Source organism: Stegodyphus dumicola, chromosome X2, assembly GCF_044657685.1.
Source record: "Stegodyphus dumicola isolate Sdum_Otavi_A_Nest chromosome X2, ASM4465768v1".
NCBI lineage: Eukaryota > Metazoa > Arthropoda > Arachnida > Araneae > Eresidae > Stegodyphus > Stegodyphus dumicola.
The window spans coordinates 173,851,385-173,869,467 of record NC_140781.1 but is presented as its reverse complement, the minus strand read 5'-3'; the positions used below and the strand labels follow the sequence as shown (position 1 = coordinate 173,869,467).

General features: G+C 30.1%; 1 protein-coding gene across 2 annotated transcripts in view; it reads right to left on the bottom strand.

Annotated features, from left to right (window-relative positions):
- The window catches only part of LOC118189993 (transmembrane 7 superfamily member 3-like), a 128,546-nt gene that overhangs the window by 80,380 nt on the left and 30,083 nt on the right, over nucleotides 1-18,083 (bottom strand). For both annotated transcript variants that reach the window (XM_085808887.1, XM_085808888.1), the window contains exon 4: nucleotides 16,095-16,281. In XM_085808887.1, coding sequence (XP_085665013.1) covers nucleotides 16,095-16,281 — 187 coding nt within the window. The remainder of the gene's footprint in view (nucleotides 1-16,094; nucleotides 16,282-18,083) is intronic.

Here is an 18,083-nt window from a genome sequence, read left to right as displayed (position 1 = left end):
AGTTAAAACTAAGTGAAATAAGACCAGATATTAGAAATTGATCTCTCTTAAACAGGCCCAAATTTCATACTAAATTTTAGAATTAAAGCATTATAACATAAATTGTAATTAAAATGGCAACCAATTTTTAATCTAATATTTTTTCATGTGTGCATATTTAATACAAATAGCTAATAGGTTGTGCAAATGGCAAAATATATATTTTTTAATATTTCGTTTCAGAAATTTAAAAATAGTCATTGTAAAATGTGGGGGTGGTACTAAAGTTTTTCAATTTTTGTTTAGATGGTATGCATTAGTCAAAAGATTCAGAGCCGCTGATCTAGAAAATCACCCTAACATAAAACTCTGTAAAATTTGGCCTATCTGTAGGCATTTGAATAAAGTATATTAAACAACAATTACCCCAGAGAGAGATATTACCATAGATGAAACTCTGATTTTGTACAAAAACGTTTGTCCTGGTGCCAATATTTACCTTGAAAAAAGCAAAATTTGGTATCAAAATATATATGCTAAGTGAATCTGGTAGCGGTTATACATGATCATTTATTATATATACTAAGAAAGTTGTTTTATTTTATCCTAAATTCCGATCTCTAACAATACTTTACAAGGTGTTATGAGTTCTATAATGCCATTATTAAAACAAAAAAAGCACGACTAGTGCATCTCCTTAGATAGTTATTATACTTCACCAGAATTATGTGATACTCTTTTGACTTATGAAACAGATATGGTTGGGGCTGTTAGATGAAACAAAAAGTATTTACCTTGCAGGGTTTCCCTTGGTTTAAATAAAAAATTATTCTAATTTTTAGTTTCTTTTCTGAACTCCTCAACTTGCCCTTGCAATTCCTTGCCAGGATGAAAATTAAAGTTTAATGTAGAGAGTATAAAAACAGACAAAGCTAGAAGTTTATTCACAGCGTGATTTCACTAACCTAGTGCACGCTGCTATTTTTTCCTTGCTACTGTTACACTGAGTTTCTGATACGCCTTTTGGCCATTTCATAAGTCTATCGCCAGGTACGTAGTTGAGTCAACCCAGTTAGCTTTAAACAAAAATGTTAGTGCAGCACTACTATTTATCTTTGAAACTACTGTTAAATGATTCTAAAGTTCCCACCACAAGCAGTCGGTGTTATTGTGTGCACAAAGTATGTACATTTGTGTTAAGAGTTGGCAAAAAATAAAGGGTTTGTTTTACCTTTTTTTTTTTTTTTTTTTTTGCTGGTATTATCCATGGTTCTGTGAAAAGTTGCCAAGTTTCCTCTTAAGATCCCATTAATTATACAATAGCAAAAAAAGATAGATCTTACAACCTTTAGCACGAAAAATAAATTAAAATCTGATGAAGTATTTAGACGTGGAAAATTCCTTGTTCTGAAAGGAAACTAAAAGGACTAAAAGGAAGTAATAATGTTATCATCATTTTATGATTCTGAAACTGTTAAAATAATGATTCCAAGTATTTAAAAAAAAAAAAACAAAGGTCGTAACTGACTACAATAAAACAATGGGAGATGTGGATCTTGTAGATCAATACCTTTCTAGTTACCAAGTAACAAGATATGGCATGAAAAAATATTATAAGAAAATATTCTTTCACCTTTTACACCAACCTGTTTTCAATACTTTTCAAGTTTATAAAAAGGAGGTGAAAAAAATCAGATTTAAAATATAGACTGGATTTAATTGATAAATATCATACTTTTATCCATTTTTCAAGATTAGATTCTCCATCAAATGAATCGTCATCAAGTTGTTTATTCGAATACTATTTTTTGGAACTTAACCACCTACACAGAAAATAAGAAAACCCTGAGAATGTAAAATGTGTTCATCTGAGAAGAATGCAAATGGAAAATGAATTAGGCGAGAAATGATTTTAATGTAGGACTCTGCATACCATGCGTCAAAATTTATCATACCCAGAAAAATTATTAAACTCTTGGGGAAAATGTTATAGCTATTATTGTTGCGGAATAAAAGCATCATAATTTGCAGGTAATAGTGCACATTATTTAAAACATACATAATTTCTCTTTCTCCAAAAATTATATTTATTTCTTAAATACCTAGACAGTAAAATGTTTCTGCCTTGTTTGAGTGTGTGAGGAAAGCCAAATATAAGATAAAATAAGGTAAGCTAACAAATTTTATATACTTAAATTTTAAGGGAAAATATAGTGCATGAACTATGATGAATATGGATCATTTAGAATTTGACGAACATTAAAAACATCAATTAAAAAATTCAATGATTTTTGAACAAATTTTTTCAAATCTGTGTGACAACTAAGGGATTAAAACCATACTTGAAATTTCAGGTTGAAGGCAGCTATGATACATAAATAATTCTAATGAAAACCTTAAACATTCATAAAATTGTGTCCTTATTTAAATAACTTTAAAAAAAATTATTTCTTCAATTATTCTGCTTTTAGATTATCAATACCAAATATGGTAAATTAAGAAAATGTTAACACATTAGTCGATGATGCAGCATAAAGCTTTCCCTACATATTATGGAGGACTGGAAATAAAAACACCTTTAAACTATTATTAACAACTCAGTAGTTATAAAAATACAAGCATGCTTCTAAAATAAATATGAAAGACAATAACTGCTTTCAGTTTTCAATCGAAAATGATCCCATGAATATGCAAAAGTAACAACACTGAATAATGAGTAAAAATAACAACACTGAATAATAATTTTTTTGTTGGGATTATTAATCATGCACTCATTTTCAGTAGAAAGATCAATCCATCCATAAAAATCTTTCGAAAGAAGATAAAAAAAAGGGGGGGCAGGATAATGGGATAAAATCAAAACCATTCAGATGTGTAGCAAACAGAAAAATCAGCACCTACAGAAGTCTTAACTCAGAATTTCAAATGACAGAAACTACACTATACATGATTAAAGTACGCTGATAATTTAAAACAGTGGCAGCCAAATTTTGATTCGGTCTTTGTCAATTTTGTCTTTCTAATGAAATAATTGTATGCTAAAATTGTGAACACTGAAGTGGTTACTGTCTTTAATACTTATTTTAACCCATAGGATGGCTAATTAAAAACACATGCTAGCACTACAGGCCAAAAAGTATGTTTTATTTAATCAACATCTAGTAGAAACTACTGAAACATATTGCATATATGTTAATAATGTGCACATATATATTGTGGCCAGAGACAGTGATAATGTGGCCTTTACTTTAACACTCAATCATATATTCATGATATAGCATTTTAAATTAAAAAATAATTATTTTGTAAAATTAAGAAAATCCAACTTTTTATGTGGTTACTGGGAATGCTATGGGGTGAAAACCAGAATAATATTCATAAATTTGCAGGACGGCTTTCGAAGGTTTAGATATAGAACCTTCTTCTAATCAATGAAAAAAAAAAAGGAATGACAACAGAATTCTTTCTTTCATAAGCTATGAAATTGCAAACATTCTACAGAAATTCAACTTTCAGGTCATTTTTTTCCTTCGTCAATAAAATTCTTAGTTTCATACTTAAAGACCGTTCCAGATATGAACTACCCATTCCAGATATGAACTCCTGGGGTATATGCAGGATTCCTTGCCAATGTAGTTCAATTTATATTGGTCAAACTAAGACAGCCACAAAATTTCCTGCAAAGGAACATGAGGCATATGTTAGAAGAAAGGAAACATAAATTCCCTGTTCCCCAACCTTGTTGGTCAGAAAAAGTCTTTCAGCTGGAAAATTTCTAGAGGTGCTTCACATTCATAAAAGGTATTTCAGTTCTAGTTAATGATCCTAATCCATCTTTACCCTCAGCTTTAAGGAGCTTATTTCATAGCTGTTTTCCTTTTTTCATCAACAGATGGTGCCAGTAGCTTGACTTCCCACCTTTCATTGCAACAGCCTGGGCACAGGCTTCTCTTTCATCATTTGCATTTCTACTGCTGAAGAAGGAGGTTCTACATTTAAATTTTTGTAACTACTTCTGTAGATTTATGAATATTACAAGGATTTCTGCAGCTTTAGTAGCCCCAATAATCATTACTTTGCATGTTTTTTAACTCAGATTTTTATATGGTTCCTAAAAGTATATTAATAATAAAAGTTTATACTTATTCTAATAAAGAAAATACAAAATGTTTTTTGATTCCTGTATGATAATAGTTGACCAAGATATTTAGAGTTTGAGATCATGTTCAAGGCTTATACACACACTGAAGAGCGAAATATCTGCATTTGTATATAACTAAAAATGAAATAACAGTTTAGGGAAGGGTAATTTAATTCATATATTAACTGATATGTATTGTTATGAGACTTTCACAAGAAGTTGAGATCAAAACAAATTCTTTCATGATGGAGGTGTTATTCAAAAAATCATATAATTTTTGTGTTAGAAAATATGGACAGGCTTCAGTATTGACACATAACCAACCTGTAACATTATTTCCATAAATTAAAAATGAAAAACATGTAATTTAATGAATTATCTTCAAACAATTATTAGATTACCATTTAAAGTAATAAAACTGCATTAGAATATTAATAATGTATTTTTAGCATTTGAAAATTTAAAAATTACTTGTGTGAATGTTCTTTTGGCATACCATATGTAGGAAAATCATAAAGAAAGCTATATACAAAATCACTAAATGATATTGGAAAGGAAAATGAAATCAACCTCAAACTATTCTAATTTATTTTTTAACAAACTTGATTAAAAATAGAAAGGAGAGATGAAAAAAAGAAGGTAAAATTCCCAAATTTTTAAATTAACATCTTAATCAATTTTTTCGTACTCGAGTGAAATGATTTTGTTGTATTTGTATAACAATATAAACATTTAAAAAATATCATTAAAGGACCGAGAGACCATATAAAAAGTTATATAAATTTCATACTATTTTAAAAATTTAAAATGACAAAATACACAAATATTCTCACAACTAGAAGTATATGTATACCAACAGTTATGAAAATAAAGGTAACATAAGGACACAGAATTCTTTCTATCTGTACAGCACTTACAAATTCTCAGATGAAGTTTTTTTCAGCGGTGGAAGGAAGAAAAATTAATGGTTTCTGGTAAAGCCATTTTAAATTAATACTTAAGTCTATAATTCTTTCAAAATATAATGCTTAACAATAGCGGAAGCCAATGCGCTTATTAATAGACAATGTGTTGTATTGTGTTGTGCAAAATGTCTGGTGTTTAAACAGCAGTGTTATATTTATTTATGGAAATCAGTAGTTATTAGAATTTTGCAAATTGCTGTAACACAAAAATAAGGATTCTTAGAAAACTGTTATTTCTCATGAAGCAACAATGAGCTGCAGATTACCTAATACAGAAAAACTGCCAGCTTAAGATGCATGCATTCTATATGTGCATCTCTTGTTAAAGTGACATACACCAAAGGAAAACTCAATTTTTTGTCACAAATGTTTTAGCTAAGTAATAGTTAATGAAAATAAACAGTTGAGTATCTGCAGTTTTTAATCTGAATTTTCATCAAGCAGGTGGAAATTGTGAAATATTACAAGGCAGTGGGAAATCTAACTTTTCACTAACATAATGAGTTGAAACATTCATATGGAAGAAATTTGATTGGTCTTTTAGTATTTTTAATGATCAAGATTAACTATACATGTACTTTCACACACAAGCATTCATGCATATGTGTAGGCGTATATGTATACATACATAAATTATTACAATACATTTTAACATGCATTTCTCTAAATAAAGAAAACAAAGCCTATAAGATATTACAACATTAAACATTATAAAACAAAGGAAGAGAATAAGGTACTTCCCTGTTAAAATGGAAAGCTTGGTCAGTTGCCAAAATCAGAAGATTAGTCATGCCAGATTTTTAATATATTTGATTTTCACACTGTTTAGATAAGAGTTTTGATAGGACTGCATGACATCATCAATTCAACAATTCTATTCACTACCCCATTCTAAAATTTTTACCATCTTTAACTTAAAACAATTGGAACAAAAGGAATAATTTTTTGTGATATTTATAACATGCACATATTAGGTTTTTATACTCACTTTAGACCATTTTAATATCATTCACTTGTTGTTTTTCCCCTGCAAAATGTTTACAATTTTTAATTTTTCAACAATGAAAAATTTTCAGTGGATTAAAAAAAAGTCCTTACTTTACTTTATTACTTACTCATACCCACTATTTCCCACTAAAATGTTAACTATATTTAATTTAGCATCAACTGGAAAGGGAGCAGGCTTCCTACCCCCCCCCACCAGAACATGGAATTTTATCCACTGAATGAAGGTGCAAAAATGGCAACTAGATGAACTTATTTACAGTAGAAACTATTTGGAGATGCAGTGTGATAAACTGCAGGGAAAAAGGGGCTTCCTGGCAATAAGTGGTTTTATGGTTTCAGAATTCCTTTTCGTACTGCTTTATGCTTCATATACAGTTGAGTAAAGAACTGATTTCTATTAGATGGTGTAATAGACAATTAACTATGTTGTAAAAACACAGTGATTAATTGGAACAATTATATGAGAGAAGTTTATCACTCAATTTTGATATCAAACACTCAAAATATCAAATTGGTGGACCAAAAAAAATCATTTTTTTAAGTATATTCGTCAAGCAAATGGACAAGATGGGCAGAATTCTGCTAAAACAATGGGTTTGTGAAGTAACCTGAAGGGAAGCAAATAAATGTTTCCATGTGCAAATAAGGGATAGAGGTGCTAAAACTGTAAAGGACATTATAAAAGATCAAGTATATAAATAAAATGAATAAAGAGCAACAGACTTAGATTGCTTGTGTGCTTCTCACAGTGAAGAATAAGAAAAGACAGTTTTCAACATTTGCAGTTAATCATAAATAAAATAATCCTTGAATTATATAAGAAATGCATTCTGTAAATCTCTGCATATCTGAATTTTAAGTAAGTTGAATATGTAAATTGCTTTAGTGTAACTTCGTAAGAAACTGCAATATTTCCATTATATGAATACGTCATTTACATGATATTAGTTTATAAATTAACTGTGTGAATATTATTTTTATGCAAGAAGTACAAATCAGGAAAGAAGGGAATGTTTATGGAGTCCTAATTTCCAACTAATAAGTTTCAGTTTGAATATTATGAATTTTACACAATTTTAAGCAACTGTAAGTTACATAAGCTGGAGGAAGGATTATAAATGAGAGGAATATGACCCAATCCACATAGTCTGGAGAAGGGTTGCTGTATAACTTGGTTCTGTCACATACACACAAAAAACTAAATGGCTTGGCGACACTTGATTCATATTTAGAAGAATTTATGTGGTGATAATATATGCAAGAAAAAATACTTGACATCCAAATTTTGGCATTCTACAAGGAGAACTCTTTTATTTCTTTGCTACACCTAGCATCTTTTTCATTTTTTAAAGGTTGCCATTATAATTTCTTGTTTTTATCAAATTCCTTTCATATACATGATCAAATTACTACAAATTTCATCAAATTACTACTTGTAGCCAAATTTCTCTGAAGATTCATAAGCACTATAACAAGGAAGCACCCAAAAATAATAATTGAAGAAAAGAGAAATTGAAGACGTCAAATTGAGTGGGGGACTCTGCTTCGAACTATAATATAGGTCAACACATAACTCATACAAAATTGTAGTTCTAGCATGAAGTTATACTAACTTGTTTTACTCTTTTCCTGATTTTACTTCTGCGTAATTTTTCAATTTTTTTTTTAAACTGAATATATTTAATTATAAACTTAATTGTTTCATTTTTCACTATCAACATTCCTTCTCTGATCTTTGTGCTGCACTGGGAGTAACTTGGAGAATGAATAACAACTTTTACTATAAAGTGTTAAGATTCTTATCAATTAAAATACCCAGTTTTCTGCATATTCCTTTTATGAGAAACACAACTCTTTTAGATTCTGCTGACTGTTATATAGTCCTATTCTCAATTTACTGAGTGGAGATTGTTTATATATTTATTTTTAGGAAACATACATAAAATTTTGTATATTTATACTACAAGTTACCATACAATCAAAACTGTCACAGTATGAAAATCTAGTTTAAAAATTCAGGTCTTAAACTAGAACCATTGGTTTAAGAGCAACCATTCAAGATATATATACATTTGTACAGTATTTCTGAAATGCTTATTATGATGTATATATAAAATAAATATATATATATATTATACAAAAAGTTGTGAGAACAATACAAAAAAGACCAATTTTGGTCAAAATATTTTTGTGTGATGTGCTGCAAAATTAAGGAAATGAGAAGATAAATTGTAGTAAGCTCGCCAAAAAGTTACCAAAAGCTGTGGCTCCAAGAAAACTCCAACATAAGCATATTCAGTAGTTATGAATAGTGTGAAAAAGGAAAAAATTTTTTGTATATTTACAAGTTGGAAAAATAAAAGGTATATGCTAAATATTTTCGGAAATTTTAACACAGTATTAAAAAACAAATCAATTGAATGAGGTAATACATTAGCCTATATTTGAAATAAAAAGTAAATTATAAAACACAGTAAAATACTAATCGGTGGAACAAGTTAAAGGCAAAAAATATATTAAAATTAAAAAGCGGAAAATGGTTAATTAGCCCAATTCAAGGTCCAGGCTTTCTTTTCAAGGGAAATTCCTAAATGAACATTGAACTAAGCTAACTCCATCACCGACACAGACAATTGAAACTTTGCACTACAAAAATTTTTTAATTAATTAAATAAACTGTCTAAAAAATTTTTTTAGTCTCAATTCTCTGTTCCAATTTCCCGACGCGTCCGCATATATTGACACATTAAGGTGTAAAAAAATGTAAATGCAATTCCGATGTACAGCAATAATAAAAATAAATAGCGGTATGCTATTAGTCAAAATATACAAAAATGTATGGGCTGGACCTGCACGCTTAAAGCCTTAAAACTTTACAAATGAACCTGAAATTTAATTTAAAGAAAAAGGAAAAAATAGAATGACAAACAGCATGGGTCTTGCTAAGACCAAGAAAAAAACTTTTACAGAAATATTATAAAATCAGACCTGTAGCAATGCTGTCTTCTCTGTTGACGAGGAAACTTAAAAAGGGTTTGTATTTCCCCTCTGCGCTTATCATCGCTCTCCAACTTGTCATGTGACGTAGGATGAGGGAAACAATGTCACTGGGCAATAGCCAATGTCAAGAGACTGTCCGTTGGTGGGAACCCGCCTACAGCCAAAGGGGGGTGAAAGACGTGGAAAATGTTCAAAATGGCGTCTGTCAAGTAGCTTTAAGAAGAAGGACTGGGGCAAAAGTGAAAATGGCTAATTCAGCATAAAAATACCTAAAATGGCCTCTAAAGTAAGAGAAAAATGGAAAAAGAAACAGCAATTTGTTAATGAAAGTCGTAATTCTTCAAGCTAGAGGGCGATCAAGCTGTACGAAACGAAAAGGCCTGTTTGTTAATAATAGTAGTAGAATTGGCCATCAAGGTAATTTAAAACTATTATATATAGTATTAAAAGTATTGTGCCAAATTTTTTGGAGGAAAGAAAACGTAGTGACAAGAATTATCTGTACATTTATACATTAGATTTTCAGAATCAGCCATCCACTTTATACCGTCCCATTGGGTTTTAAGTATAACATATCATTATCTAACTCAAAATATCTAAAAATTGATAAGGCTAATGCCAGCTTTTTTTAAGGTATTTTTAATTACTTTTTGAGGAATGAGGTTATTTTTCAAGACTGTCATGAAGTATAGTATTTCTTCTTGAAGGTGTTTTACTGTATTGCAGATTCTTTTCATTCTAAGCAGCTGTGAATAAATTGTGTTGAGGATGACTCTTTTGGAAAAATTTAATTCCAGTTGGTTAATTTGAGTGTTGAAAAATTGAATTCTCTTCTTTTGTTGTATACTTTTAATAAATTGTAATCTATAATATGCAAATCAAGGTAGACTATATTATGTTGCACCGTATTTGTATTATTAAGTTTTAGGCATGAAGGGTAGATATTAGCATTTTCTATCTTGTTGAAGTAGTTAAAGGCAATTACATCATCAATATATCGAAAGATGTGTTAATAAAATTTATGTTCCTCCTTACTGAGTAAATGTATAAAGGTCAACTCTTTTGTAAAAAGGAATAATTCACAGACAGAACTTGAAAAATTACCTCCCATTGGTATTCCCTGTATTTGTTTAAAGATGTTAATGTTAAATTGAATAAAATTATTGAAAAGTACGCATGATAGAAAAAGTTGCCATTTTTCAGTATTTATTATTGTAGAAATTTGTGGAAATAAATCAGGAAAAGCAAGTAAACTTTTATAAATTTCTTCAAGTGGTAAAGTAGTATAGGGGTTTTTCAAAGTCGTAGCATTGGATATGTTCTATTTTAAGTGTATTTACAGTTTTTAGAACTTGTTCCTTACTTGATATCATCCAGTTGCAATGTAGATCCTTAAAATCATAGTTATTAATGAGGTCACGTATTAGGTGTAGTTTTTGTGCAAATAGATAATCTATTTCTTTAAGATAACTTTTGGTACTACTGGCAATGAACCTAAATTTGATCGGGGACTCATGAAATTTTGGTAGTGCATAGAGATTTGCAAATCTGTTATTATATTTCCAAGGATGTCTTTTACGTCTTTTATGTAGTGCACTAAATTTATTGAGAAGAATCTTAATGCTGGTAGTAATCTTTTGGTAAGTGCAAGTGTTATTCAATCCATTATGCAGAAGGTCGAAATAAAACTTTTTTCAAGTGCTTTTTGCTAGCTTTGTCAATCTTTGTGATGATAAAGTTATCTTGCAGATTTTTAATAAGAATTTCTATATGCTTTTTATTGTGCAAGGAATTGAAATTGGGCAACTTGAATAGCAAAAGTACATATATAATAATAAAATTCCATAATCAAGAATACACTTAAAATTCTAATTGTATGTTCTTTTCATTTTTTAATGGCGATGGTCTCTTATTTGAAAGTACGTGGAATTCAATCCACAGCCCCGTAGTCAAGTTGTTTTTCCCGCCTTTTCTACACGTACAGCTATAGAAAGTTCTGGAAATATTTAAAGCGAAATGGATTGGCTGACGTCATTTCTGTGAAGCTCCGCCTTTCCAGAGGCTATAAAAGGACTTGCAAAAGGAAAATCGGGAGCTTTTTTTAAATGTCACGATGCAGTAAACTTCATACAAAATGTTATTAGTAATTCTTTTTTATTTACTCCGGATATCTGATTTTGTAACTGCTATTTCTCCTGACCAATAATAAATGGATCCTGTTTTTTAAATTTATCGTCTGATAATTTAAGCTACGACTACATTTATGATTCTTCACAAAACTATTTATTTCGGACAAAAGCTGGTACATCACAAGGAGCCGGCAGGATGGGTGTACCCAAAAGGAAAATAATTGGAAAGATGGATGAGAATGGAATGGAAGAGAAAGAACTTTTTAAGTGCAAGTTGTGTCTGTTTTTTACAACTGAAGAATTGTGAATTGTGATACAGCTTTGTCTTCGAATTTTGAGCGCATCTCATAGTTAGAACCGCATGATTTGGAGATCGTTTGCTGGAAAGAAGTGAAGAATTTCAATCCTTTATGCTGTGTTTTTTTTTTTACAACTGAAGAATTGTGAATTGGGATACAGCTTTGTCTTCGAATTTTGAGCGCGTCTCATAGTTAGAACCGCATGATTTAGACATAGTTAAATATTTATGATTCATTTATGATTTATGATTAGACATTTTTCCCGCCTTTTCTACACGTACAGTTATAGAATGTTCTGGAAATATTTAAAGCGAACTGGATTGGCTGACGCAGCTGACGTCATTTCTGTGAAGCTCCGCCTTTCCAGAGGCTATAAAAGGACTCGCAAAAAGAATATCGGGAGCTTTTTTTAAATGTCACGATGCAGTAAACTTCATACAAAATGTTATTAGTAATTCTTTTTTATTTACTCCGGATATCTGATTTTGTAACTGCTATTTCTCCTGACCAATAATAAATGGATCCTGTTTTTTAAATTTATCGTCTGATAATTTAAGCTATGACTACATTTATGATTGATTCTTCACAAATCTATTTATTTCGGACAAAAGCTGATACATCATATATATATATAGATAGATATAATAATTTATTTACTAAATAATATTGATTATATTTTCTCCTAAGATTAATCTTAGTAGAATTATCTTAAAAGAGTGAATCCATACTTAGTAAGTTCTATTTCGAAAGATGTTTTGAAGTAATTTGAATGTAAATTGTTAGAAATGTTTAACGGGGACTTGAATTAAGTCATGAATAACAAAATTTCAATTGTAAAAAGAAATAAATTAAAAGGAAGTAATTAAATGAAATGCAAGTAATCATTGCCATTGATTGGAAATTAGTTGACTTTTCAAGGGGAACAAACCAACTCCCTTTCAATCAACAATAATTAAGAAATAAATACGAAGGTGTTTCGTCCTTTACTCGAGCAATAAGGCGAAGCGAAACCGCCAATTTAAGCTAGGCCAAACATTTCCGTGAATAGAAGGGATTAAGAACCAATGCAGAGAACCAAAGAACTCATTTCAATTAAGCATTTTAGCTAATTCAATTTTGAGTGACAAGCAATTTCTGCAGTAAAATTGATATCGCTCGAGTAACTGTCCCCCGACACCCTCGTGTTTGTGCATTTTAGTTCAAAACTGTTTGTAAAAATTAAACATTGGAAATTTTCATTATGAAATAGAATTCAAAGTAGTTGAAATAAACATTAGAAAATTACAAAATATAAGAAAAATAATTCAATCTTTGTAAAAACATATCAAAAAACAAAAAATAAAATTTTTTAAAAATATATAATCAGAAAAGTGAATGTACATGAAGATATAAAGGCCAGAAAAAGTATTAATCAACTTACGTTCTTTCTAGTGGGTAGTGAGCAAAATGTTCATTCGCGTCTGACTCAGAAGGGTTGTGTTTCAGAAATTCTTATCGGCAGCGGGAGCTTTGAATTATATCAGTCGGTAAGACTTGTGTGACGTAATTTATGGTAGTGGGAGGGACTAGGAATTTTTGAGGGATGTATGTTGTGGAGCTCTTATTTGAGTGAAACCGTCTGTTAAAATATTTTTGAAAATACTAGTAAATGGTTTTTTGAAAATACCAGTATTTAACGCCTGCTCTTTTAAGGCAATTAAATACTCACTCTAAATCATTTAACTGATAGGGATATGATAATTTGTTCCTAAACCTGAGAAGGCGGTATAAGTTGGATGACTATAAGTTGAAGAATTTGTACATAGTGTAATTACTAATCTGTATATAATGTAAAAAGCTAATTGTCTTCAGACTTTGCTGTTACTAAAAAATGGGCCTATTTCATAATCTTTAGTCTGTCAAATAGCTCTTTGACAATGAAAATTCCTTTTTTCTTTTTCTTAATTTCTTAATCGTTACGACACGACAATTAGCCAAAAATTAATTAATTTCCATTCACTAGAATTTTCAAAAAAATTTTAACAGACGGTTTCACTCAAATACGAGCTCCACAACATATGTCCCTCAAGAATTCCTAGTCTCTCCCACTACCATAATTTACTTCACACAAGTCTTACCAACTGATATAATTCAAAGCCCCCGCTGCCGATAAGAATTTCTGAAACACAACCCTTCCGAGTCAGACGCGAATGAACACTTTGCCCACTACCCACTAGAAAGGGAGTAAGTTAATTAATACTTTTTCTGGCCTTTATATCTTCATGTACATTCACGTTTCTTATTATATATTTTAAAAAATTTTTATTTTTTATTTGTTTTTACAAAGATTGAATTATTTTTCTTATATTTTGTAATTTTCTAATGTTTATTTTAATTACTTTGAATTCTATTTCATAATGACAATTTCCAATGTTTAATTTTTACAAATAGTTTTGAACTAAAATGCATAAACACGAGGGTGTCGGGGGACAGTTACTCGAGTGATATCAATTTTACTGCAGAAATTGCTTGTCACTCAAAATTGAATTAGCTAAAATGCTTAATTGGAATGAGTTCTTTGGCTCTCTGCATTGGTTCTTAATCCCTTCTATTCATGGAAATGTTTGGCCTAGCTTAAATTGCCCGTTTCGCTTCGCCTTATTGCTCGAGTAAAGGACAAAACACCTTTGTATTTATTTCTTAATTATTGTTCATTGAAAGAGAGTTGGTTTGTTCCCCTTGAAAAGTCAACTAATTTCCGAACAATGGCAATGATTACTTGCATTTAATTTAATTACTTGCTTTAAATATATTTCTTTTTACAATTGAAATTTTGTTATTCATGATTTAATTCAAGTCCCCGTTAAACATTTTTAACAATTTACATTCAAATTACTTCAAAACATGTTTTGAAATAGAACTTACTAAGTATGGATTCACTCTTTTAAGATAATTCTACTAAAATTAATCTTAGGAGATAATATAATCAATATTATTTAGTAAATAAATTATTATTAACTTACTTTGCAGCAATTGCGCAAGTAGTAGAATAAGACAATTTCGCACTAAGTGAATTTAGATCATACAACATTATATATATATATATATATATATATATATATATATATGCAATGTAATTCGAATAAAATACAGAACATGTTAGTGTTGAAGAAATTTCTTTAACAATAGCTAGTCCTCACCATTTCAAATCATATTTGCAGCACAGTCAAACAGAGCATATAACCATATCAAAATGGTCACATCAAGTGAGATTTACGCATTAAAATTTCTTAGAATATGTTTCATATCTTTATTACATTTTAGCTAGTGATAAAAAGAGAAATTGCCGATTATAATCTCACTAGATTGTCTACATGGAAAATCAAATAGCACATTCACTACATAAAGGTCATTTACAAAGATGAAAAAGTTTGTTTCTTGGAAAGATACAACAGGAAGTATAGTGAACTGTTTTTAACTTTCAGGGACTAGTAAAACTTTGAATTATCAAAAATATTCTGATCTGGATTTTCTGATTTTCAATTTTTGTTCGAATTAAAAAAAATCTCAAACTATTAAATTGAATTTATGAATGAGCTGCATTTAGAATTTAAATTAAGTACAAATTTTTCCCCCAAAAAAGTTTCATACAACAGATTAAAAAACTGCAAATGAATTTACAATTTATTTAATAACGTTTTTTTCCTTATACTGATGTCTGTTATAACAATGCATTCACTGTATTACCATAACGCATCAAGAATTAAATTTTAAATAAAAAGATTTCTAGGTAGTTCATACAACCAGTGTACGTCAAACTATTTTTCAACTGGTTCTTTGTATAGTCAGTCATATCTAATTTCGCAAGTATAGAGAAAAGCAACTGATACAAAATACTTTTTCTCTGAGAATTATTACTAGCATCATACTTTTTCACTATTTTTTTAATTAGAAAGTATGAAAGAAAAAAAATCTGAAAGTTTTCAGATTTTAAATTACGTGCAAAGGGGCATTTTTTTAACATTTTGTGTGTTACCTTTATTTATTAAATACCATGTTCTTTGCACTTAAACCATAAAATTCAATTCAAGAGCAATATTGCAAAATAATTTTAAATTGAGCATATCTTTAGAATTTTCGATACACAGTCAAATTTTCGACGCGCTGGAGATAAAAATGTTTTTTCTGTACAACATTGCCATTGCTCGCTTTGAAATCCTTGAGTTTGTTAATAAAGAATTCATTAAAGTTTTACAAAATATAAAATCAATATTTCAGTTTCCAGATACACATATTCGCAGCAGTATTACATCATTCAAAATTTTATGGCTCTATGTAAAGTTGTTTTATCACAATGCAAGAAACATACATACATTTATGCAGATTTCATTATTTAATTTCTTCAAATATAATATAGGGCAATAATATTTGGTAGTGAAATGGACATTCAGAGTGATTCAACACAAAATCGCAAAATGAAAACAACAGTCTCTCAGGGACAAAGCCGCTTTGGACTAATAATTATGCTTAATCTAAGGAAATTTCTAAAAAATGCAGAAAATGTATACATAAATGTATAGATATATTTACTTACCAGACATACGACATCCATACTCAGTTAAATCAAATGAATTACAACCATAAGTTACAACTGGCACATAAGCAGCTTCTTTTATTTCCCCATTTATTGTATACTTAGCAATGACATTATACACAACACCTATATCTGGGTACAGCAGAAAGGAAATTCTTGTATCTGGATGCACTGAATATGTCTGCACCTAAGAAACAAAGTAAACTGAAACCATTGTCTTACACTTGGAATTTTCCTTTTTGGAAAGAGATATTTTTGTTACAACAGATTTGAATTATCACAGTTTCAGTAATAGAAAACCTTAAAAAGCTGTCACTATATTGCATATAATTAAGGTAAAATAACATGCTGAATAAATATTAATTAGAATTAATATACCGCATATACAGTGGTGGCCAAAATTGTGGACACATTTGGAAATTTTTATGTTTTTGAACTTTGTATGCTTATAGAAAATGTTACGTTTTGCAAAATGCAAACTTGTATATATCATTTTAAAGAAAATTTATTACTGAATTCAATACAAAACACAAAATTCAATTATTTGCAATACAAAAAATTTATATGTACTTTAATATAAATAAAAAACACAGTTATGAAGTGGTTTGCAATGTCTAGCTTTCCTGGCCAATCACTGTTCTTGTTCTGAGAACCAATCAAATGTTAGTAACTGCCAGTAGAAGCTGACATCATGTTTACACTTGAAACAATTGATTATTTTGCTTTGTTCTGTAGAAGGAGGACCTGTTTCTTATACACTGCAATTACAAGTAGAATTTTTTGTAAAAATTTTTAATATTTAGTCAAGAAGCAATGACATCAAATAAAAAAGTAGATTGGACACCTTGAAAGAGATGTAATATTATTGTTACAAGAAAGTGGTCTTTCCTATGCTGAAATTGCAAGACAGGTGGGTGGTTCAGTGACTACATCTGGAGTCCGAAAGTTTTGTTTACGATATCAGGAGACAAATTCAATAAAAAAACAAAGAAGGAAAAGGCCGAAAAAGGTGCACCACATCTATTGATGACAGAAGAATAAAAAGACTATGTCTCCAAGATAGAAAAATGTCATCAGCGGCCATCAGAAGTGATCTGAATGATGCTGGTGTTTCTGTCAGTTCAAGAACAATCAGGAGAAGATTAACAGATGTTGGACTGAGAGGTAGAATTCCACGAAAAAAGCCTTATCTTAATTTTCAGCAATGAAAAAAAGACTACAGTGGGCAAAGGAACACATTAATTGGACAGATGATCAGTGGTCACAAGTTGTATGGAGTGATGAAACTAAGATATCATTATTCGATAGTGATGTAGTGATGGGCGAAATTATGTAAGACGTAGAATAGGAGAAGAGCTACATCCTGACTGCATTCAAGCAACTGTGAAGAACCCAGTTAGTGTTATGATTTGGTCATGCATGTCAGCAGATGGTATTGGTCGCCTTCATGTCATCGATAGGACACTGAATGCCAGAAAATACATTGACACTATTCTAGAACCAAAACTTCTACCTTCCATCAGAGATCTCTTTCCCAACAACGCTTCGTTTATTTTTCAGCAGGATTCTGCTCCTTGCCACACGGCCAAAATATCGAAAGAGTAGTTTCATACAAAGAGCATTAAATTGTTGTCATGGCCAGGAAACAGTCCTGACCTCAATCCTATCGAAAATTTGTGGCACCGTTTGAAAACTCTTGTCCGAATGAGGTGCCCATTAAATAAAAGGGAACTAATTGAGGCTATAATTGTTTCCTGGCATCATGTAATAACGAAAGAAGAGCTTAAAACTCTTGTCAGCTCAATGAAACATCGATGTGAAGCTGTAATCAAAAATAAAGGGTACCCTACTAAGCACTGATAACTCACTGCAATCATCACTATCTAATGTATATCGATAACTATTATCGTTTAATTTTTTTTGTATTGCAAATAATTGAATTTTGTGTTTTGTATTGAATTCAGTAATAAATTCTTTTTAAAATGGTAT